This window comes from Folsomia candida, unplaced genomic scaffold (assembly GCF_002217175.1).
Source record: "Folsomia candida strain VU population unplaced genomic scaffold, ASM221717v1 Fcan01_Sc009, whole genome shotgun sequence".
In the NCBI taxonomy this organism is placed as follows: Eukaryota; Metazoa; Arthropoda; class Collembola; order Entomobryomorpha; family Isotomidae; genus Folsomia; species Folsomia candida.
This window is the reverse complement of record NW_019091201.1, coordinates 5021-27708: the sequence shown is the minus strand read 5'-3', so window position 1 is coordinate 27708 and position 22688 is coordinate 5021. Positions and strand designations below refer to the sequence as shown.

The window sequence follows — 22688 nt, the reverse complement described above, 5'->3', positions numbered from 1 at the left end:
GTGAAGTCGTCTTCGTCGTCGTCCCCGGCAGGAAAAAAAAACATGTATAATAGCAGAGTCAACCTGAACTGGGAAACTTTCTATATTTTGTGTGTAGTGCTATTACGTAAGAAAAGTAAATGCGACACCCCCGCAGCCCTCCAAGAAGAAGATGGAGAAAGAGGCGACCATTCGATTTAGATGAGATGGAAGATGGGACAAACCAAAACCAAGTACGGGCGGATGGCAATGGGGAAAGTTCAAACTTTTGCAGAGCCCATCTCCCTTCCCTTCATACACATACAAATATATGTACCGTAAGTTTCCCCGTGATCATATTGGTTTGGCTGGTGGGACTTGTTTTAGCCAGAATTTGAGGATATGCCATAAAGAAAAGGATTTCCGAACCATTTCCTCCTTGTTTTATAAGGATTGTGTATAGTTATGACAAACGAATCTCTCCCGCTATGATGATTTGTGCATTTTGGTTAACTGGAGTTTAACCACGACGGGTACTCTGTAGTAGGTGGTTGCATTGTCTCTAGGATGATAATATTTGTTGGTTGGTTATGTGGCTGTGAAGAGTATGAAGGCAACCACGTATTTATTATATAACGCACCTAAAATACTTGGAAGTGCACATAATACTCAAAATTCAACATATTTAGTTTTGATCATCACGATTCGTCGAGTGAAAGTGTGGCGTGGGCCGTTGTCTTTTGAACGAGATGACGATCTAGCCACCCATCCGTGCAAATAAAATCCTCTGTCTGGCTTGGATGGGTTTGAATCCACATTTACATCGTATACTTAAAGATTGAACAAACGATGGGGTAGTTAAAGCACTTGACAAACCAACCCTACAAAACTGTGGGGTGATTGCTCAGGAAAATCCAGTTGGATAATTTCAAGTGTAATTTTATGCTAACTTTTTGTCCAACTCATAATGCTATTTTTATAACTTTGTCATTTCAGAAGAGTCTTTTTTAAGTAGGTATTCAGTCAGATCGTAGGGAAACGATGAGACAAAAATGACTTTCACAAATCCCTTGAAATTGCCGTTCTTAAATTATTGCTTTAATAATACCACGCTGTTTTATGGTCATATTTCTACATGGTACAAATTATTACGTGATGGTTAAATTGCTTCATCATAGATATCTCTTCTTTTTTCCGGATTTTATTCCCTTGTTTTTTTCTACTTATCTGAAGAGTTTAATTACGATTCGTTTTGCTTTTAATTTACTTCGAGGTGTAATTATCACGATACGATCTTTGACAAAGAAAATTTACATTGCCGACTTTTCGAAAATTTAAAACCATGCACGTGCATCTGACCACACGTGCATGGTTTCAACTTTCGTTCAAAAGTGATGACGGATGACTCAGTTGATTGCCTAATTTAATTACCACTTTCAACAACTTGGCATTTCAATGAGCGAGCGAACGCATACCTTGCACGATAAGGTTTAGGACTGGTGTGTAAATAGAAAAGAAGAAGGTGTACGCAAACTTTATAATATTGACGTCTCAAATTTCACGCAATTTTCTCCAATGGAAGACTAAGAGCCCTCTTTCTCCCTATTATATTATTTCCCTGCGAGACCAAAAAGTGCTGCATATTTTATTAAGAGCACAAACATGAAGAGTGAAACCCCCACTTAAGTTACTCTCGAGGATCGAGGGGGACAGAGACCTCGCTGTTAAAAATGAAAATCAGGATACAAAATTAATTACATTTGCGAACCAGGAACTACTCACTCAGTCAGCCATACAATTATAAGTTGATAAGACACAATCCACTTTTACATAATACAAAGGGGCGGGTGCGTCGGGGAGGCTTTGTTGTTGGTGAATAAAGATGCTTTTTATTTGTCAAGAGTTCCTTTGTGGTCAAGCCTTCCAGCTACAATTTTCTACTTTCAAGTATTTCGCCCCCTTATAATAATAATGAAGTGAAGAAGAATTTGTTTTTGGGGTAAACATTTTGGTGGAAAATATGAGAACATAAATAACCAAACCACGTTGTATAATGTACACGTGTACCAGCGATGATCGTAATATGAAATTTCCCTTAATCATCACTTTATGCTATGCATTTGGTCAACGAAAGTATTAACAAAGTCAGAATGAGAACCTTTTTCACCTTGAACTGGAGTAATTGAGAGTGGAACATGATACCATGAATGAATGCATGGGTTCATAAGTCCATTCTATATACAAACTAATAAACAAGGTTTTAATAAATATACCATACGCATAGCCGCATACAAATAGAACGGCACATGAGCTGACAGTCAGCCCACCAGATATCTGTATGTACACAAGATGATGAAACTGCAAATTGATGACAGAAAATAAACATACCCCACTGTTTTAAAATTCATGGTAAAAAATTGAATATCCAAATTTTTAATTGTCATTAAATTTTGTTAATTTTTTATATTCATTTTGCAGATAATACGATACCTATTTGAACATGCGTAAATACGCCGTTTCAACATTTGGTCGGAATTACGTTGTCGACGAAGGATTTGAAGAACTTCCCCAGATTCGCTACGTGTTCATCATTGTCACTCTTCTCCTCGGATTTATCTCCCTGTTTAAATTTCTACATCACTTTAGAACAATCACGGTCACAAAGGAGAAAACATGCAATTATTTCCCCCTCAGCTCATCCGCTGTCCGAATCGTAATCTGCTACGTTGTGAGCCATACCATCCACAATCTCCATTTCGCCGACAACATTTATCGTCCCGTCGACTACTTTGAGCCAAAGTGGTTGTACGACAGATACCTCTTCTCCGAAATGGAAATTACATTTTTCTTAAACTTTCCCATATCTTTGTGCGGTTTAATCTTTATGCAACAATTTGTGACTGCATCGTCGAAACGAAATTACCCGCAAATTTCGGCATCTTGCAAAAAGATGACTTTCTACATTATCGGATCATTCTTGACCCTGGGACATTATCGGATTGAGCCTCCGTGGAAGTATTCCGCCTTTGTTAACTTCACAATTGCTGGGGAGGGTGTGGCCACATTGCTTTTAGCCGTTTGGCTTTACAAATATCATAAGAAAACGGTCAGAATGTCGGAAAGCGATGTTGAGGAAGATTCTCTCCAGTTACTTAATCAAGGTCATTCTAAATCTTTGTGAAAATGTAGTAAAATAAAGAAATATAAAATTACATCAATTTCGAAAAAGTGTATTTTTTCATGCATCTTCATATTTTTTCATACTACTAGGATTGACATTTGTGGTGTGTGGGTGATACGAAAAGGTGCACAAAGTTGCTTCATCCCCTCCTTCATTTATCCTCCCTTGACTTTTACTCGCTATAATCATCACTCAATTTCTGGAAGTGAGTGAGTGCGGCGGAGTGCATTTCTTCGGTTTCAGTTACCCACCTTTACTTTCCCCTCACTTCATCAAGATCAGAATCAACAAATAAAACAGAAAAGTCATTAGATCGGATGGATTGAGATCGCAGTGGCGAAAAGGGAAAGAGACAAGACGTAACGAAAGATAGCTTTCACCGATATATAAGCAAGCTGTATTATACAACAACCATCTGATAAAAGAAGAATTGCTCCCCTCAAGCTCCCCTTTGATATCTAATTAATTAACAAATTACATCCGTCCCATTTTTCCATATCGGACCTTATAACACTTATGTAAGGACTGTTGCATAACTTGTTTGGTTACGCAACGTAATAAAATACGGTCAATTGACAATTAACTAATTAAGTTTTTTACCAAATTATGAAATCAAACCAAAACACGTAAATATTCCGACTAATCAAAATTAATTTGTGGGTATAGCAAACATTTTCTTATGAATGGTGCAAAATAACGCTGCAAGCAGGAGGGAAAGTGCATAAGACTGCTTATCCTGCACACCCTCCCACGAAAATCTCTCTCTAAAAGTGCACACACGAACCGATAATGTCCCCGTTTCACCCAGACCACTTCCTTAGTTACCCTTCTCCTCTCCTCCACCCCACCACCCAGACATTTCCTTGGCTGCGTTCACTTAGCCTGCTTCTATTAATACAAATAGAAAAGAGATTGAAAATTTGAGGACTGGGAGTCTCCTTTCTCTCTGATGGACTCTTGTGCGAGTGAGGGTTGAGTCTGACTGACTCTTCAAAACCTTGAGAACCGGATTCTTGAGAATTGTCTTGACCCCATCTGTCAAAACATGAGATAGCAACTTACCAAAAATCAAACCTGGCCCTATTCACTCTTCCGACAATCGCTTCTCATTTCACAATATCACCAAAACTGCCACACTTCCAGTGAAATTCAATTCTTTTCTCGAGATATATGTATCCACAGAGTCGTCCCTCCTTTCTGAGATTTTTTTCCCGTCCTCACCCGCACAGACAAGATGATGGGATGGGGCGGAAAAGAAATGTGGGTGGAAAATGAGAAATAGTTTTCACTCTGATTTCATGTCGATGTCATCATGGACGAGACTATTTCTAGATCTTTTTTTCTAATTTCAAATTTAGCTGAGTTGACGTCCCGAGGTTGGAGGAGAAAGTAAACTAAAAGAGGAAAAATTATCCACCTTGGAACCTTTCCTCTCGAGGGAGTTGTTGACAATGCTGATGGCATTGTTGACTCTTTCACTGGTCGACCAAGTCCTTGCGGTAATTTTCGTAAAAGCTAAATGAGATCGAGATACACTTGACTTTCTAAATTGGTGAACAATTACTCATTACAAATGGGAATGGAATGGAAAAAGTATGTTTTCTAGAAGTGAAGACGTTGCAGGTTGTGGTCTGTGTTTGATAAAATGCGTTATATATTTTCAAAATGAAGGCGATCGTAAACAACGAGAATAAACAAGGTGGTGAAAGTTGGGGAGAAAGTCCAATGGAACTTGAATTGCTTGATGTAATTGCTAATGGCAGAAGATTTTACTGGGAGAAAGTACTTATTTAGTTGAAGGCCTGGAGGGCCTGAACAATAGAAAGTCTGTCTGTTCTTGTTAAATAAAAATTAATTTAGATCTTTCCCGAGGTACAATAAGAGATAATAAAATGATTGAAATGCCTACAAGACGTACCATAATAATCAGGAACATTACGATATTTTATAATGCCTTGCCCGAGGACTAGAAATGTCGTCGTGTCATAACTCATACGTCTCTTTTCCCCTTAAACTTACCTCAATCAATTTCTAATTTTATCCGACCTGACTTTCTTCCCACTGTACTTAAAAAAAGCTTGTCGTCAAGAAATATGTACAGCGACTCGTCATCTCCTGAGATTAAATTGTATCTTTATTTTTGTAATCGCTAGCGGCAGAAAACTTCATTCTGAAGAAAACCTTCTCAGCTTTCGTAAAAAAACTGTCCCCTGCTCGGACTTTGAAATTTCTCACGTTGTTGCATTAAAAAAGTCCTTATTTGTGACTCTCCAAAGATTACCTGACGTAAAACTACTTTTGTACTTTCCTCATCCCTGCTTTCCACGTACATATGGTTCTTAGTTGCATTGTGCAACAAAAATACCTTGCCCACGAGCAGTAATCCCCATAAAAACATCACCAACACCACCCTTCCTTTGGGGCTTTGTTCATCTCACGTCCAGTCCAACCAGGGGTCAGATGATACCCCAACAAGCGCAAGGTTATCCACCACCACTTGATATATGTAGCAGGGAGCATAAGTTGACCAGACACATAATGGACGAAATGGTATGTGATGCACCAGACTGCAATTGGATCTCCATTCCGTGATGTTCTCAAGACGAAGATTTACAAAGTCAGGGAGGAGAAAGTCCAGTTGATCCACCAACTAAATGCACCAACAAGAGTCACGGCAACGCATCGGATGCACCAGTCCAACCGATGCATTTAAACTCTTCTGTCCACCATCTAATGATATTTCCCCCATGTTGTCCTCTCTTTTCTTTGTCAGAGTCAATGCTAATGTCCATCTGTGACCAGGCATTTTCACAGAATAAAACACGCCTTTCATTCCATCACTAAAATCCAATGGATTTCTCCTCCACGATTCGAAGAGGAGAAACAACAACAACAACGTAGCATTCATCTCTCTCTCTCTCTCTTTATTCAATAAATGGACGCAGTCAACACCACCACGACCACGACCACCCGATCCAAATGGACAGGTCCTGCAATGCCTGAAGATCAAGAAGTCTAAAAGCCTAAACCACTAGAGATCTTCACGAGAAGAGACAAAATGACCAACATATAGACAACACAAAACCCCACCCAAATCCAGCACGACAAACATCACGCACCCGGCAGCTTCTTTATATGACTATCTCCGAGAGAAGAACAGTGAAAGCTCGGGGAGAGAATGTAATTTAATGTGATATCTAAAGTAATCTGATATGATGCTACTTTACTTACTTTGCGGTTTTCCCCTCGACTCATCTAATCTTGAGTTGCATGGGTTCGTTCGGTGTTGCTGTGAAAGTATGGTGTAGCCTTCTCTATTTTCGTTAACTGCGTATGGACGTGGACGTGGTGGGGTTAGTGTTATTTAGAAAAAGTCCCTCTTGACTTTCTCTATCGCCTTTTATCTCATCTGTCTCTGAGGAGTGTAAACAAAATTTTTTATTTGCTCCGACTTTTCCACTCTGAGATACATACATACGAGAGACGTATGAGTTTGAACTTTAAAGGGGACGACGATGGTGGTCATGCTATAAATCTTTTATTTTATCATCAATGACGTTAAGAGAAGATGTCCGTGTTGGGAAACAGGGAAACTACTCATTTATTACACGTATGTATGTCCCTACGCCCATTTCCAGTTGTTCGTGATGCAAATAATGAGAATGAGAATGGATTCTTATATAGATTTCTATAGCTTTACAAGTTACTACGTAGTGTAGAACGCAGTAAAGAAGTTGACAAGGAAAGTGACGCTTGATGGGATACATAAACCAGAGCAATTTTTTGCCTTCATCAACCAAGCACTACGATTCCGCGACAAAACAAAGATGGTGGGTTTTTACGTGTTTTTTGTGATGACGCCAACATAATAGCTTGTGGTCCGAGTTGACGAGTCGGTACGAAATTGACACTTTTACGAAGTGCTCGTTTGATGGCATGACTTCTCGTACAACGAGATGTATCAAAGACGCATCAAAGGAATCTTTAGAACAATTGTCTTATTAGAGTTTCTTAAAACAAGCGGTCTAAAATGGCAAATTTTTGCTTATTGCGAAAATGAGTACAATTGATGTAATTAAATAAATGCATTAGCTGGAAATATTTGACAAAATGTCAAAGTTTAGTCTATTGCTATATTAAAGCCGCACTAATAAATATTTGCATTACACTATACATATTTTAATATGTAAAAGAAATGCCCAATAGGAAAATGAGACGCAATAAGTACTTCATGAGCAAATCAATTATCCATTCCGCGTAAAGAAAACAACACTTGTCATTGATCTGTTTAAACTTTATGCTGCTGAATCGTCGAATTTAGAACAAAGCCATTTTCTTAATGGGACTCTCAGAGACAATGTTTACTAGCGAATTAGACTCTAGAAGATCAGCATTTAGTTCTGAAATTGGAACAACAGAACATGTCTGCATGTATACGTTGTTTGTTTCTTGGAGGTGATTCCAATTCTCGATCGAGTTCAACTTGTTCGGATCCCGGCATCTGTTTCATATCACATTCTTTCACCCGCTTCTTCTTCTGAAGGTAATTCTCAATGTTGCGAGACTCGTAAAGTCGTGATCGTAAAAGTAAAAAGTTATTTCTCTCCCTTGCACAACTTACTTGTACATACGACGACTGGATTTCTCTCGCTGCTTGTTTGGTCAATACGGCGAGATGGCATTCGCAATTTGCAATTTGGCAAACATAATCATTACCATTACCTACCTCGTACTACTATCTATTACGTCTTCCTTTCAACAACAAAAGACCAGACTCGACTTTCACCAGCCAATTGAACTTAACTCACTGATCACTTGAGTGACACCAGCTGCACGGCCTTAGTCGTCTTCGTCGTGACACAATTGTTTCAAAGTGCTGCTAATATGAGATAACCTTGTATGATAATTAACGAGCACCTAAATATGTATCGTTATGAGAGATAAAATTAGAGCTCATATTAACGATAAGAGACTATCACACAGTGAGTGAGATTCCATATTTAGGTTCATGAATATAATGTAATTTTATAATATATTGTTACGCACTGGTGTTAAAATATTAGAAGAGTTCGTTACTATAAGTCTCAGAAAGATGACTTTCACTGCATTGCGATGCATGTGTGTTACATAAACACAACAAGATAATCCTCAAATCTGAAGTAAAAACCAGAGCTGGACATGCTAAAAAATTTAATAATGTGAAGAAATTCTGCAGTTCTCCAGGCCGTATGCAAATTTAAGAATTTCATTAATACTTCTCCACATCAAAACTTTCACCATGTTTATTTAGCATGGACTAAGTTTTTCACCGAAAAATCGAGCAACATCCCAAATTCATCGTTATCAACTTGCCGACGAGAACAGCTCGAGGAAAGGTTGAAATTCTATAAGGAAAACTTTCTCCAAAAAAGCCGATGGCATGGACGAGTTAGAGAAATAAGAATTTCGAATGAACTGAATTCAAAAGTTGTCAAAATACGAAAAAAGATGATTTTTCCAGGAGCCATGAACGGGTTGAGTTTAAACCAGGATAGATATTTTCAGAAAATGCAATTGGTAAATGGATTCAATTCACTTTAAGTCAATCTGTGATTTTTCGACCGGATAATTCTCTGTTCATGCTTCATTTCTGAGGCCTGGTGAATGTCCAAGTGGATTGGATTGAAATGGACACAGTATAGAATTACGTTACATTAAGGAAATGAAGTTTTACAAGATGAAAGAAAATTCCTCCATTGCCTTTGAAATAGGATGGCACAGCGAGCAATCATGTCCAGTCGGAGTGGTGTCCAAATCCAATGCTACAAAGAATATTTCTTCCCAATTGAAGAGCCAGAGAGGAAAAGGGAGAGATGAATTCACCAGAATTCCAAGATGGTGAAAACGAAACATTAAACTAAACGACCTGCGACTCCTGCAATACAATCTTGTTTAATGATGGCAGCGCAGTCCATCCTCCATCTAAATCTTTGAAGTTTCACATTCTCGTGGAAATTGGAACATGACTAAAAGGAAAGTGGCAGGAGAAAACAAATGTCAATTCCATCACATTTTCATCATCAAACTTGACATCCTTGAGAAACTAATGTTTTTCAAGATCAAGTAGATCAAAACATTACGCACTAAAAAATTACTGACTGGCCTACTTTTACTTTCACCTGCAAGAGAATTGATTTGATTGAGTAAGGAAGGTTATCAATGACCAAATTTCGTAACAGTGCCAATCATGACTGAGCAATCAATTGGGAGTTATAATTACACGCACATAAATGTCCACTCGTGCTAATTAGAACCACTCCACATGGAATGAACGCATCTATTTACAGCATCATATTTTCCATTTCATGGTCAATTTTTCAAAGTATTGCACAAGTATGTGATGTCAGAAACCGTGCTTGTATCAAAAAAATGTCCTAAAAGAACCTGTCCTTACTGTAATTAATATAATTTGGTCACTCATACATCAGCCCAACGTACATAAGAGCGCGTTTAAACGAACTAATAACTCTGTCTTTGGAGTTTGTTTGTCTTTTTTGGTTCCTGTTTTTTTTTGTATTGCATAATTCCAACTTCAATTTGTTTCAAACCTCTTTCATTTCCGTCTCGATTCGCATATTGAATATCTCATGGTCACAATTGTCAGTTTTTCTTTTTCTTCCCTAATTTTGTCATGCATGCGTTACGATTACGATTGCATGCACTTATTTCGAGCCCCCATCGGCCTGTCTGTCTTGGGGTGGACATGCTGCTATTTGCAGTTGATAAGACACACTGCGGTTGATCAAGCAGATAAATTCTACTTGGTTACGAGCGAATGTGAATTAGACGACCGAATCAAATCCATAATGCACACTTGGATGAATTCACTTTCCTTTCGTTAAATAATGCAGTCATCAGCATTTAGCTCGCGCTTTCACTTATTGCACTGTGCCGATGGCCATTTCAGTTATGTCCTATCCGCTATTTCTCCTTCTTAGTTTCCTCCATTCACCGAGTAAGTTCATTGCAGTGGAAGAAGAGGAAGTTGGTGAAGAACATGGTGGTAGGAATCGCTTCATCTATTTGACAAGACATTGACATTACTTGCACTTTCACCCTCGTTGCTGCACCGACGGAGAAATGTCACTTTTCGTCAAGTCGAGTCAAGTTCAGTCATTACGAGTAATATTATTGTGCAACAAACTGCTGATATGAGCACTATAATTCCCATTATAGGTTGTTTCATGTCGCTTAACGGACCTTGTGAGAGACAAGGATAAAAATTCGTCAGGGTTGTTATAATGACGTGCTTATGTGAATCGTGGTGTGAGACACGACCCTGGGGAAAATTCTAAGAGGGACATGACATCAGTTAGTTGCGGAGAAATGAGGTTTGCACAATTGGGGGCGAAAAACATAAAACTTGTAATCAAATAAAATGCTTATCGATAATTGGAGCTATCAATTGCAAAAGTATGTATGTATGTATGTACATATTTTTAAGTGTATGTATTATGACAAATTATCGTGCTTATCAATCAAGGAAGAACTCTATGATTTGACTTTAGAACTAATCCTAAGCTATCTAATTGCTGTTGATAAATGATGACGGAGATACATGTAGAAGAATAGTCTGCTGTTCATATTAAGATAATAACAGCAAATTGTTCAATGGAAAATTGCAAAGGTTAGTTAATTGTAGAGATAGTCTACACATTTCATTGAGACTTTATGAGAAATATGAAGAATTTCGTGGTCAGTGTAAGTACACAATTTCATACACAAGCAGCAGACAAGGCTTTCTTTTCGAAATCTACCTAAAAATCTTTAAAAATTTCTAAAATGCTGACGGAGAAGGCACTTAAAGAATTTGGAAATTTTCTGGCTTTGACTGATACACTATTACCAATATTACCATTTAAATGGGAGCATACAAAATCAAGGGTGAAAGTCTCTCAGTCTGTTCGTCACATAATTTGCTTTGTACTGATTACAACATCATTTTTCGCGTATGAATTTTATTTTATTTTCCGACTCAATCAAATCGTACCAATCTCCATGAAAGAGTGTCACCTTCACAAAGATTGCTTATCAAGCTCGGAAAAATGCAGTGAATTTTTCGTGTCAATTGGTTGGCTAATTGTTTACGTGAACGGTTATTTTTGGGGAATCTTGGCCATTGTAAACTTCTGGAAGTATCGTCGTGAATTTGTTGCCTTTCAGAATTCAGTGATAGACATCAGTCATAGAGCAATGTCATGTGAGATAAGACCTTATCTAAGTCATAATTTTGCTCTTTTAAGTAATCCATTTATTATTTATTCAGTTGTTGAACGGACGAGGGGATTACTTTCTCCGGGGAAAGGACCGGATGTGCTGTTTATTGTCCTCCGGTTTTACAAACTCATGACCTTGTTTGCATCCATTGTTTTATATTTTGCTCAATTACTTCGTCCAAACAGGGGACAATACTTTGCAGCAATTTTTAACGATGAAAGCAACAAATTCTATAAAATGACTACATTTCTGGATATGTTTATAGTAACGCTGTTAATAGTTGTTGCAATGATGGAAGTTGCAATACTGGCATTTTACCTAATTTGCATATCTAAGATTTTAGTTTTGCTCAGGTACATTGACTTAATTTTTGTGTGCTTGAATGGCAGTAAAATTTTGGCTAATTACTTAATTTTTCGCAGAAACTACCGGGTTCCTCCAATTCTCAAGGTGGAATTCTTTGTCCAACTTTCAGTATTAAACATGGTCCAGCGACAAGCCCACTTTTATCGAATTCCTCACCTGATCATTGTCATGGGTTGGAAAGTGATTTTAGGGAATGTCTTGTTAATTCGATTTTCAAGTACGATGACACTTTTTGACCTGCTTGCCATGATGAATGTTGGGCATGTTTGCCTCTTCGTGCTGATTGGAACCCTTCATGGATTTGGAAGCATGGCCTGCAGCTGCGAAAAAGTTTTAAATTCACTTCGCTCAACGGAAAATATTCGGAGTAAATACTTGAAATTGCAAATTAAGAGTTTGCAAGGCTTTGGGATACAAAATGGTCCACTTATAGTAGTCAAGTTTAATGCAATTTACTTTTGTGTTGGTGCAATTACAAACTTATTAGTGACAATTCTCGTATTACTGTAGGTATACACTTTACGGTCTCAATTAGGCTTGAATTGTTTTAATTTTATACCTGTAAATTATTTCCCAAAAGGATGTGCAAAGTGGAAATATTTAGATACGTATGTAGTTTCATATTACTCTGTCCAAAAATAATTGATCAATTTGCAGCAACTTAATTACAGGAAATGACCGCTAATTTATTTAGGTAAAGTACAATTTACTGACAAGCATATATGTACATATGTGTATGCTTAAATGTGTACGTGCATACCTGTATTACGATGTTAGAATTTATTATAGCTTTGGACAATATACATACGTATGTATGGTAATGGTAGATATGTATATATAGATTTGACTTAAATTGCACACGTGCATATTCAACATCCTTGTATGCACTTATGCAAGGTAGCATAGAATCATCGAAATAACTATAAAAAATGGAACTTTCTCTTCCTATTGTCCACATATCGCTAGGATAGATGAACCAAAAGGACAGTAAGTATCCGTCTACGGAAGCAATTTGTTTTGCACGAGAAACAAGATTGGCTTCTACGGAGGTGTCAATTAGCTATATTCGCTCTTGTATCAATTCGTGTTTATTAGATTAAAAATTCACAGGGATGTATATACATATATACAGCGCAGATAGGACTCGTGATCATCATTCGCTCGTTCATTTTGCAAGTGTAATATCTTTGCCATCGCATGAGCTAGAGTTTCCCGTTTCAAATTTGTTTGCACATAATAATGGAACAGCACGTTTATCCGTATAAAGTCCGAGTGTATTATCACTACTGCCAATTTACAAGACAGTTACTTGCTTAATAAACTCTTTTGCATATAACAAATGTAATTTGTATGATAAGCTTTTGAAATTTACGAAATAAAGGGGAAAAAGTAATCATTCTGGAGATGAAACATGCCCTCACTTCGTCATGATAACGTTCTGTTGAACCGATGCATAACAAAATTATAGAACCAGGTGATTAAAATGCATGAATACATATAAATGTCGCCTTGATTAAGAGAAAATGATTAGAAACTTCGCCAATAACTACGATTCAGACCAACAGGAAAATTTTATTAACTCACTAGCATATATTATACGAACAGCATATCCTGTCAATTATCACTTACAAATTTTAAGAGTAAGTCCTTCAGAAGAGTAATGAAGGGGCTAAATCAAATAGTAGAATTATTGTTTACGGACATTATGGATATACAAATGTGAGAAATTTTATAGTTTTAAAAAAAATCGAATCAAGCTTTTGATTTCGATTTTTACGTCAATTAATTATTACTCATGGGTAACAGCGAACAGAAACTTTGTATATATGAGCCATATTTTCAATCTTAAGCATTGTTATCATCAAGAGGTACCATTATCTGTGCTTCTAAGCGTCTGACTTTCTCCTCGCCGCCATGACCCCCACCGTATTGAACAACCAATTTCTGTCGTAGCTTTGCCTCTTTTGCTCGCAGTTTATCCAACCAATGGTAACCGTTGACCGTATTACTTGACACTATTTTGTAAAATTATTCAGAAATATGAGATAATAGTAAATATCTAATTGTATTACGCATAAGTTACTTACACAGAGTTTTAAACTCTTGATGTAGCATAATAGCTATAAATAAAATAAATATTTCATTTGAAGATATTTTTATATTTGAATTTTTACTGCATTACCTGGATCTTCCTGAGAACCAATTCTATTCAGATGTCTCTTATATTTGTCCATATTTTTGTCCCTAAATTCCATGGACAATTTTCTTAAGCCATTCTCCAAGTTTTCGGCCTCCAACTTTGTCTTAATGAATTTTTTCTTGAGTCGGTTTTCTTTGATTTGGACAAATATTTGTTAAAAATTCATCAAATGTACTTCAAATGAAACACAATTTTTACTACCTTCCACAGTTGATTCAAACGATGCAAGCTTGTCCTTCGGAATTTCCAGTCCAAAGGGATTTCTCGGCGTCCCCATTATGGTCACCTTAATATTCGCCAAGTTATTTCGAAAATAATGAGAAATTGTTGACTTGTGGAGAAATATGTTAAAGAAAAGAAAGTTATTAAACTCACTTGTCTGCTTGTATGTAAATTGAGACACACCATGGTTTTGATAAGATATGCAAATGATATGATTAATTATCTAGTTATGCCTCTGAGTTTGTTGTTAGCGTGTTGTTGAGAATTGAAAGACCTACTTGTGACTAACTACTCAACCCTATTATTATTTATCATGATTTTAGACGAAGCTTTTAGAAGGTTCAGCTCAGGTAAAATGTATTTTTACTCGCATCTAAATACATATATATGTAGGGTAAAATGACCTTATTTTATAAAAGGAGTTTGAAGACCTCAAGTTCACGTCTATATTGGAAATTCTTTCACTTTTGATTGTGTCAACGGCCTATGCACATGTATGTATATTTAACTTAAATTGTACACGTTTATACTGAACATCCCTATATGTACATACATATGAATCGTCGAAATAACTATAAAAAATGGAATTTTCTCTCCCCAATGTCCACATATTTCTAGATAGATACACCAAAAGGACAGTAAGTATCCGTTTGACGGAAGCAATTTGTTTTGCACGAGAAACAAAATTGGCCTCTACGGAGGTGTCAATTGGCTATATTCGCTCTTGTATCAATTCGTTTTTATTGGATTAAAAATTCGCAGGGATGTGCATACATACGTAGGTACAGCGCAGATAGAACTCGTTAAGGAAAGTATGATCATCATTCGCTCGTTCATTTTACAAGTACTGTAATAATTTTGCCGTCACACGAGCTACAGTTTCCCGTTTCAAATTTATCTGCGTATAATAAGTAGAACAGTACATTTATCCGTATAAAGTGTACTACCACTCCTGCCAATTTACACTTGCTCAATACCCTCTCTTGCATACTCCATATCCTAAATCGTTTCCGAAATAAGCCCGTTGACTTCCGCAGATGCAACATTTTTGCCTCTTGAGACCAATGTGACCACTCCGTTATAAAAAAGTTGCACCCGGTAATTGTTACCTACTCCACTGCTACACAAGTCTATCTACTACACACTCCTGATTGCGAGTGGGTGGACTCCCACGAGGAGAAAGTGTGCGTGTCAGCGAGACCAAATGTGCGTTAATGACCAACCCACCACACTACATTACCGTGAAATTGAACCCGATCTGTTTCCGGAACCTGAGAAGCGAACTTTGAACCAAAACCCAATCTATTCCACCACCACGAACCAACAGATAATATCCTCCACACATACATGTCCCTGGTACTTGCACGCTCTTTATTTTACGGCAATGTTCTCAATTACGATTATTTTTAGCATGCGAACTTGGAATCTTGGACACAAAGTCATCTCATCATCCTTTCTTGGTTGTAAGTGCGTGCCATGAAATGAAGTGGAGAACTTAACCAGGGCGAGTACCATTTAACCAAGTGACTTGCATGGCGAACTTTCTCCTCTCTGGCATCGGGTCCACCTCGATCTTTCATCAGATCACACATCGATATACACACGTTCATTGTGGAAGAGTGACTGACGATGGTTGGTTGATGAAATTGGAGAGACTTGGTGATTGCTGATACTGATACCGGTCTTCCATGGAATTTGAGTCGGTTTGGTCCAGCCAGTCGAATCAAAAAGCCGCAGAAGTCCATTACATTACATTAACTGAGTCCTCTCTTCTCGCATTACCATCCTTCCTTTTTCAGCGTGTAGGGATGGTGAGTGAGTGGGTTGGTTGGTGAGATGTTATCAACGAAACGACTGTTAAATTATCCGTGGAGTAGTTTTACCCAGAAATTGAGTACTATATTACTTTCACTTCAATTCATGGAGCTACTGACACTAAGAAAATTTGCGGAGGAGGGGATCCCATGTCAAGAAGTGATTCGCGAGAAGAGAGGCAATGCAGATTTATGTGATGTACATACATAATAAGACCATTTTTATTTTTTAAATGGCCCATTATACATGATTTTATTCAAGTGGTAGAAGATGACGGCAATAATAGTCTGCTTGCCAAAATGGCGAGCTCACTCGAGAATAATAATATGCCAATTTAAAGCCCAAAGTTTACATGCAATTTCATTCGCGAATGTGGGTTAAACAGGCGGGTGAGTAGTGGCTCTTGTCGATGGGTGGTATCATGTCTGAACTGACAAAGTAAACCAAGACCAGCGAGACAAAGAAACAATTACAAGTGCTTAGATTGTCTGCTAGATATACAAATGAACCTCCCCGGGTAGCGATTGCCGAATTCTGAATACAAATTTGCACAAACTATTCCAATTTCTTTGAAGCAGTGTGGGGCTGAATAAACTTGACTAAACTCGACTCCCTGAAGTGCAACAACATCCCTAAGCCAGTCATCTACCCAACAACAACAAGAGAAGCAGGACAGGAAATTAGCTTGTAACACTAACTTGTCTTTCTCTTCAGTGGTGCATATGCATTTGTATAGCGGAGAGAATTCTTAAGTCCGGTCGTGGCGATGATAGACTAGAATCTTTGCGTGGGGAGGGGAAATGTTGTCATTTGTGGGAGGAAAGTTGGGCGTTGAATGAACGAGGAAGATAAAATCTCTTTCCTGCCTTTTCTCTTTTCATTCACGAGGCAAGTTTAGGACTGGTTGAAGCGTGTAGAAATTAAAATTGGTCCCTCGTTTATGTATGGGGACTAATTTTCGGACTTAGTTATTTTCGTTGGTCTCTCCCTTTTTCTTTATGAATCAAAAAGCTATTAAAACATATTTTGATTGGAGAAAGTAAATACAGCAAGAATTTGTTATGAAGAATCAGTAATATTAAAAACCGTGATAATTGGGGATCTGCTTCCCACACGATTTGGACAGTTCCTAAGAAAATTTTCAGCTCTAGTATAAAATCACCATTGTAGCAACAATAAAAAGTTGGGTACGCATGTAGCGATCGAAGGAAATCGAGGGATGTGATTGATTCGACTTCTACACTCTATCACCTCTCGTTTTTGCAATTTTCCCTCTCGACCTGTCAGCCCTCAAACAAATTTTGATTGATTGAGACCCAAAGCGCAACACTGTCTGGTTTGGTTTCGCAGTGAACCAAATCAGCCACCATCGTCCGTCCGTCCTTAGTCCATGCTTTCTCCGATCCGCATTTTCATTTCTTTCTGTGCAGTACTCTATTCGATTGGAGTGGCGTGGCTGTGAGTGGATATTGGAGGAAATTTTGAGTCCGTGGTGGAATATTGGATTGGATGGTGCGGGTGGATGGTCTCTCCCCTTGGACCTTAAGTAAGATATAAAAACGCACTTCTTCAAAAAAACGGGAGCTTTTTTGACTCGCACTTTTTTTGCTGCTTTTCAAGATGTGAGTTTGGGTCGTTGGTTCCTTGACTTTTCCATTCTTCCTGGGCCACGCCGATTTTATTTTTTATTTTATGCTTTACCTTTATAAGTCGAGGAGCAGCCTCTCTCTCTCGTGAGTACCTTTCCAGCTTTCACTTTCCGCACGAGGTTCACTCTGGGGTGTAATAATGCGCATCTTATGTGAGGAGAGAAAGTTCAACAGAGATAGACACATGCTCCTTCGCTCCTCCTGTCAATTGAAGATATTAGAGAAAACTAAAAGGAGAGAGAGAGGTGCGAGCGGCGGTGGTCGAAGTTTTTCTTCACCGGTGTGAAAAGTACTGCAGATATTTAGATAGGAAAGCGAGTCTACCTTTATTTTATTACCAGGAACGACGCCGAACTTGGTAGTAGGTTGACTTTATCACGAGATTTTGAACGACCTGCTTGGCTGCCTGTCTGGCACATAACCAACCCGGGGAGAAAATTCATATATGAATATTCATATTTCTTTCAAAATATGTCCTTAACGAAAACTAATGTCTTTCACCATCGCTCGCAAGCCGATTATTGAGCACTTACCTCCAGACCGGCACAACTGATGCTTACATGTGGCTCTGACTGGAGGAGAGTGATATACACATGGCGATAAGACGAATGGTTTCCAATCTCGCCATGTTCCCGATATACAGATTCGCTGGATTTCGAACGAACGAACACAAATGATGCTATTCAGCTCAGCAGATCGACGGAGTAGACGACGACGACGAAGCCATGCAGCCGATCTGGGACGTTATTTGCAGGTGTGAGTGATTGATGATCATATAACGACTCATCGTTTTTGCAAAGCCACGCCATTCATGATCGAATCTTGGAAAATTCAGGTTGAAGTTGTGATGCAAAAAATTAAGCACGTCGAACCAAGATAATTAGATGCTGGGACGGGACAGGCAGACGACCTTATTTGTTTCCCGTGAAGCTGAAGTTTACTAGTTTGATAAATTAATGCGTTACCAAATAACCAATTGTTGAATTATTGATTGAGAGGTATCATCAGTTGCTTTGCCAAACGTCTTGATTTCCTCGACTTTCCCGAATTCTACAAATCTCACTCTACGATTGAAAATAGATTGGAATTGTAGCCAAACTCTTACACAAGAGTAAAAATAATGGCAATCTAATGAGAAAAGTTAGCAAAGAAACTGTAGAAAGACATTAATTTGGTAGGAATATCCCATTCATTCGACTTGTAGAATTGTATTCAAATCTACTTTCACTTGTAGTTAACAACAGCAACGAATTGGCCATATTTCAAATCTACAACATTTCATTACGATGTCGAAGTTAATTTGTTATTACCAATTTCAAAAGAAGTATCTACTATCAATCTTTGAAAGTTACGTGATATAAAGTTTGATAAATAAGAAGCAAAAGTTATGAGATATCTTTTCTTTTTATTCTACTTGGAAATAAAGGAGAAGCAATTTTAATAAAAAATCTGCATCGCCCATAAAAAGTTGCTCAACAAAATGGGAAAAACATGAGTATAATATTGATAATTAAATTTTCATTGCGTAACTTTTAGCTGTTTCATATCACCAAATTCATCATCATCATCATCATGTCATTTTAAACTTACTATGCCTTTCATACATATGCATGGTACAGTCTCATTAATTGAAAACATCTCTATATTATACAAATCCCAGTTTATTTATTTAGTCGTGTACGTAATAACTAAACTGCATTGCATTCAACCTGACCCTTGAGCTTTACAGCAGCCCGTTCCGTTCCCATTCTCCCCCAGACTTTCAAAGAAATTTCGAATGCAAAGATCAAAGCAACACAGAAATGTAAATGTGATCCAACAAAACTTACTCCCTCCCTTTGCCTCGTAGATATTTAGCTGCTAAGAAATTACAAGTATTTATACCCCTCTCGGCCTAAACGGTCTCATCTTATTCATCCAAGCAAACAGTGACAGCCCCAAAGATGAAGATGGTTTACAAGGTTCTTCTTGTGTAATGAGTGTGCAGTTGTAAATAAGAAAGCATTCCAGTAAAATACGGAATGGTACGCATTTCTCAGGGCTATAATATTATAGGATTTCGTCCTCTGCGGTACATTCATCGGCAGAGTTATTTCTGCTGAACCCTTCACCCGTATGCATGCATTTTAAATAAATACTTTACCAACTGCATGCAACTAACTGCATTTAATGGAAATATCAGATCTTTCTTGTCCATGTGCTCATTCATCCATCCACCCACCCACATGGTTCACATTACTATTATCGCATTTCCGTTCCAGAACGGGACTTTCCATGCTTTTTCGTCATCATCACTGCTCAATAGCTTTTGACTTTGAATATCCTCTGACATTGGACAACAACAACAACATAAATATCGCTGTCGTCAATCTCCAACATAATTCAATCGTCGTCCGTCAACCAGCCAGACAAAAAGCAGCCACCCTTCGTGTACTAGGTCCCTCTTTCTATGCTCCTCGGTTATTTAGGCCTTTGTGTAAGGAATACTCTCCTGGTGCTGTCACGTCTCTTCCGGGATGGATAAAGGATGCGTTGCATATTTTACTATATTTATATACTCATGCCTCTGCTGGTAGTGATATCGGTATAACAAAATCCCTGACTAGCGGAAGTAGGAAATCTTGTAAAACCAAACGAACCGAGGAGCAAAGTGATGATTTCGAAACAAACGAAATTAGAAGTGAGAAAATGTAAAATCTTTAAAATAAGTTTGTCTTTTGCTTGTTTTTCTCTGCCTTCTTCAGGATTGTAGACATGCAGGGGTTAGTAAATAGCATGTAGTAGTTGTCGTCGTACGTAGGTTGTAAAATCCGGTAAGAGAGTCAACTCTTCACATTTCGTAAAACTGAACAATTTTGGGGAGTCGAGAGCCAATGACAGTCGGATACGGATGGATGCTCAGAAATCTTCTTTTTCTTTTCCCCATTCACCAATCTGTCTGTCTTGTAGATATGCAGCATCTTGTGATCTGTTGTAAGTTGTGACTTGATTTTAGAAACTGGGGTGAAGTCAGTTGAAGTTGCTTTATTTCTTGTTTTAACTACTCAACATTATTGCTCCAGTCATTACTTTTTGAATTGGCCGTAAAACGCCCGTTAGTTCGATGATGGGGGTGGCGTTTTATTTTGACCGTGCCACCAACTAAACCAACCCTGCCTGACTTGTTCTGTTTAATTTTAGTAGAAAAAGTAAAAGCCAATAAAGTTTTGGGAGGGAATAAGCCATCTCAATTTTAGAATCGCTCAGCTCAATCTTTGACTTGACTTGCACTTTCGTGATGTTACGCATTTGCTTGTTTTGGGTGGATATTATTACCTACCCCTTTTTCTTATGAAGACTGTTTTGTGCTGTTTGGGAAGAAGCACAATCAAGAGAGCTTTGATTCACGTTGTTTCCAATGATTTGAAAAGTTTATGGGTAATTCCATTTCCTCAAGTCTGCCTACTTAATTGTTTAACTGAGGAAGACAATTCATGTCTCACTTTCACCAGAAATAAATATTATGATACATACATAGGTATTATATTACGTGTATATGTAAGCATTATAATACGTCTTATCTATCAAGAAAACTGTTAACAGATTCCTCATGTAATAACGCGATAATTTTTGCACGTACTTATTGAAACCAATTAGAAAAATCTTTATTAGTAATTGAATAGCACTTATACAAAGTGCTTGAGTAGAATCCCATCAATTTATAGTTTATGATTTATATTTTTTATGCATTACATGAAATTCATTGAATATAATTATTATCTGTATCATTTGTTATTCATTGTGACCGTGATTACGTAAGCGATATGTCACACGAATTTTCCAGGAACATTTGTAACCCCTCTTCTAAATTGCGTACTTTATCCTCTCCTATTTGTCCTCCACCATAATGTACAACTAGTTTTTGTCGTACTTTCTTCTCTTTTAATCGCAACTTCTCCAACTTTTGGTGGCCGTTTTCAGTCTTACTCCCCACTATTTTATGCAATTATTTTGAATTATTAGGTGATAATAAATACTTTTTGTATGAGGGACTCACATGATACTTCAAAGTCTCGGTTTAGATGAAACACTATAACAATTAAAGTATGAAGTTAAACATTTTATTTTCAGCATTTCAATAGAAATTGCAATACCTGTGTCCTCTGTAGAACCAGTTCTCCTGAGGAACGCATTCATTTTTTCATAATTAACGTCTCTAAACTCTTGACATAATTTTCTTATAGAGTTCTCCAATCCTTTAGCTTTCATCTTAATAGAGATGAACTTTTGTTTCAGTTTTATTCCTTTGAAATGAAAACATATTTAATAAAAATCTGCTATAAGAGTATCAAATAAAGCACTGTCCGCAATACCTTTCACCGTTGACTCAAAAACTTGTAACTTATCAGCCGGGAATATCAGTACAGGGGTCCCCATTGTGACGACCTTATAGGGCACGATAAATTTGAAACTATTTTAGTAAATTAATAGCAACTCGAAGAACAAGGAAGAGGATAAATGCACTGGAGGATTTTTGAGGGCAAATGAGCAGAAATAAATAGCTATGCAAATCAAACATGTTAGAATATCAGATCATGTATTTATGGTAGTCAGTATGTAATTCGAAGATAAGAATAATTAACTATAGGTAGGAGAGTGCAAATGGAATTATATTAAACTTACGTGTCTACTATTTGTATTGAGACAAACCATGATGTTGGAAAGATACGCAAATTATATGATTAATGCAATATGTTCTTATTTGTTAGCCGGTAAGTTATAAAAGTTGAGCAGTGAGTGACTGAACTTTTAACGCTCAAACTATATTTTCAGTTGAATACTATTTGTACGACTTGACCCTTGAACAAAACCAAAAGGTCCGTTTTCAGGTAAAATATATTTTTACATGAAAATAATGATTCGTCTATGTATATAGTTATATGTACATATGTTGGTACATATGAATTTCATATTATGAAATGCATCGTAGCTATTTACATGTATACCATAGATAACAATTCATCCATTCTTTCCTAACTTTACCCATGTACGAAATACTCGT

The 22688-nt window shown here is 37.5% G+C and overlaps 3 protein-coding genes across 3 annotated transcripts; 1 reads left to right on the top strand and 2 right to left on the bottom strand.

Annotated features, from left to right (window-relative positions):
* The first annotated feature begins 2214 nt into the window (after positions 1–2214).
* Positions 2215–3176, top strand: LOC110854220. The gene is made up of 2 exons (XM_022102630.2): positions 2215–2367; positions 2437–3176. Exon 2 carries the CDS (start codon positions 2459–2461, stop codon positions 3137–3139), a length of 681 nt encoding a protein of 226 aa, XP_021958322.1. The 5' UTR covers positions 2215–2367; positions 2437–2458; the 3' UTR covers positions 3140–3176.
* Positions 3177–13308: 10132 nt separating this feature from the next.
* On the bottom strand, positions 13309–14499 carry LOC110853726. Its single transcript, XM_022102041.2, has 5 exons — positions 14337–14499; positions 14163–14247; positions 13944–14093; positions 13849–13881; positions 13309–13776 (listed from the first exon to the last, which is right to left on the bottom strand). The coding sequence occupies exons 1-5, from the start codon at positions 14367–14369 to the stop codon at positions 13607–13609; spliced, it is 471 nt and encodes a 156-aa protein (XP_021957733.1). The 5' UTR covers positions 14370–14499; the 3' UTR covers positions 13309–13606.
* A 6767-nt stretch (positions 14500–21266) lies between these two features.
* LOC110854239 lies at positions 21267–22457 on the bottom strand. Its single transcript, XM_022102657.2, has 5 exons — positions 22310–22457; positions 22000–22072; positions 21781–21930; positions 21684–21716; positions 21267–21619 (listed from the first exon to the last, which is right to left on the bottom strand). The coding sequence occupies exons 1-5, from the start codon at positions 22337–22339 to the stop codon at positions 21438–21440; spliced, it is 468 nt and encodes a 155-aa protein (XP_021958349.1). The 5' UTR covers positions 22340–22457; the 3' UTR covers positions 21267–21437.
* Positions 22458–22688: the final 231 nt, after the last annotated feature.

What these genes read in the sequence shown, in the direction of transcription:
- LOC110854220 (XM_022102630.2), top strand. Translation starts at nt 2,459, where the DNA reads ATGCGTAAATACGCCGTTTCAACATTTGGTCGGAATTACGTTGTCGAC.
- LOC110854239 (XM_022102657.2), bottom strand. Translation starts at nt 22,339, where the DNA reads ATGGTTTGTCTCAATACAAATAGTAGACAC. An exon ending in TTTTGAGTCAACGGTGAAAG is followed by an intron (nt 21,931 to 21,999) that starts GTATTGCGGACA and finishes TTCATTTCAAAG; the next exon opens with GAATAAAACTGAAACAAAAG. An exon ending in TGGTTCTACAGAGGACACAG is followed by an intron (nt 21,717 to 21,780) that starts GTATTGCAATTT and finishes TAATTGTTATAG; the next exon opens with TGTTTCATCTAAACCGAGAC.
- LOC110853726 (XM_022102041.2), bottom strand. Translation starts at nt 14,369, where the DNA reads ATGGTGTGTCTCAATTTACATACAAGCAGACAA. An exon ending in ATTTACATACAAGCAGACAA is followed by an intron (nt 14,248 to 14,336) that starts GTGAGTTTAATA and finishes GCGAATATTAAG; the next exon opens with GTGACCATAATGGGGACGCC. An exon ending in TGGTTCTCAGGAAGATCCAG is followed by an intron (nt 13,882 to 13,943) that starts GTAATGCAGTAA and finishes TTTTATTTATAG; the next exon opens with CTATTATGCTACATCAAGAG.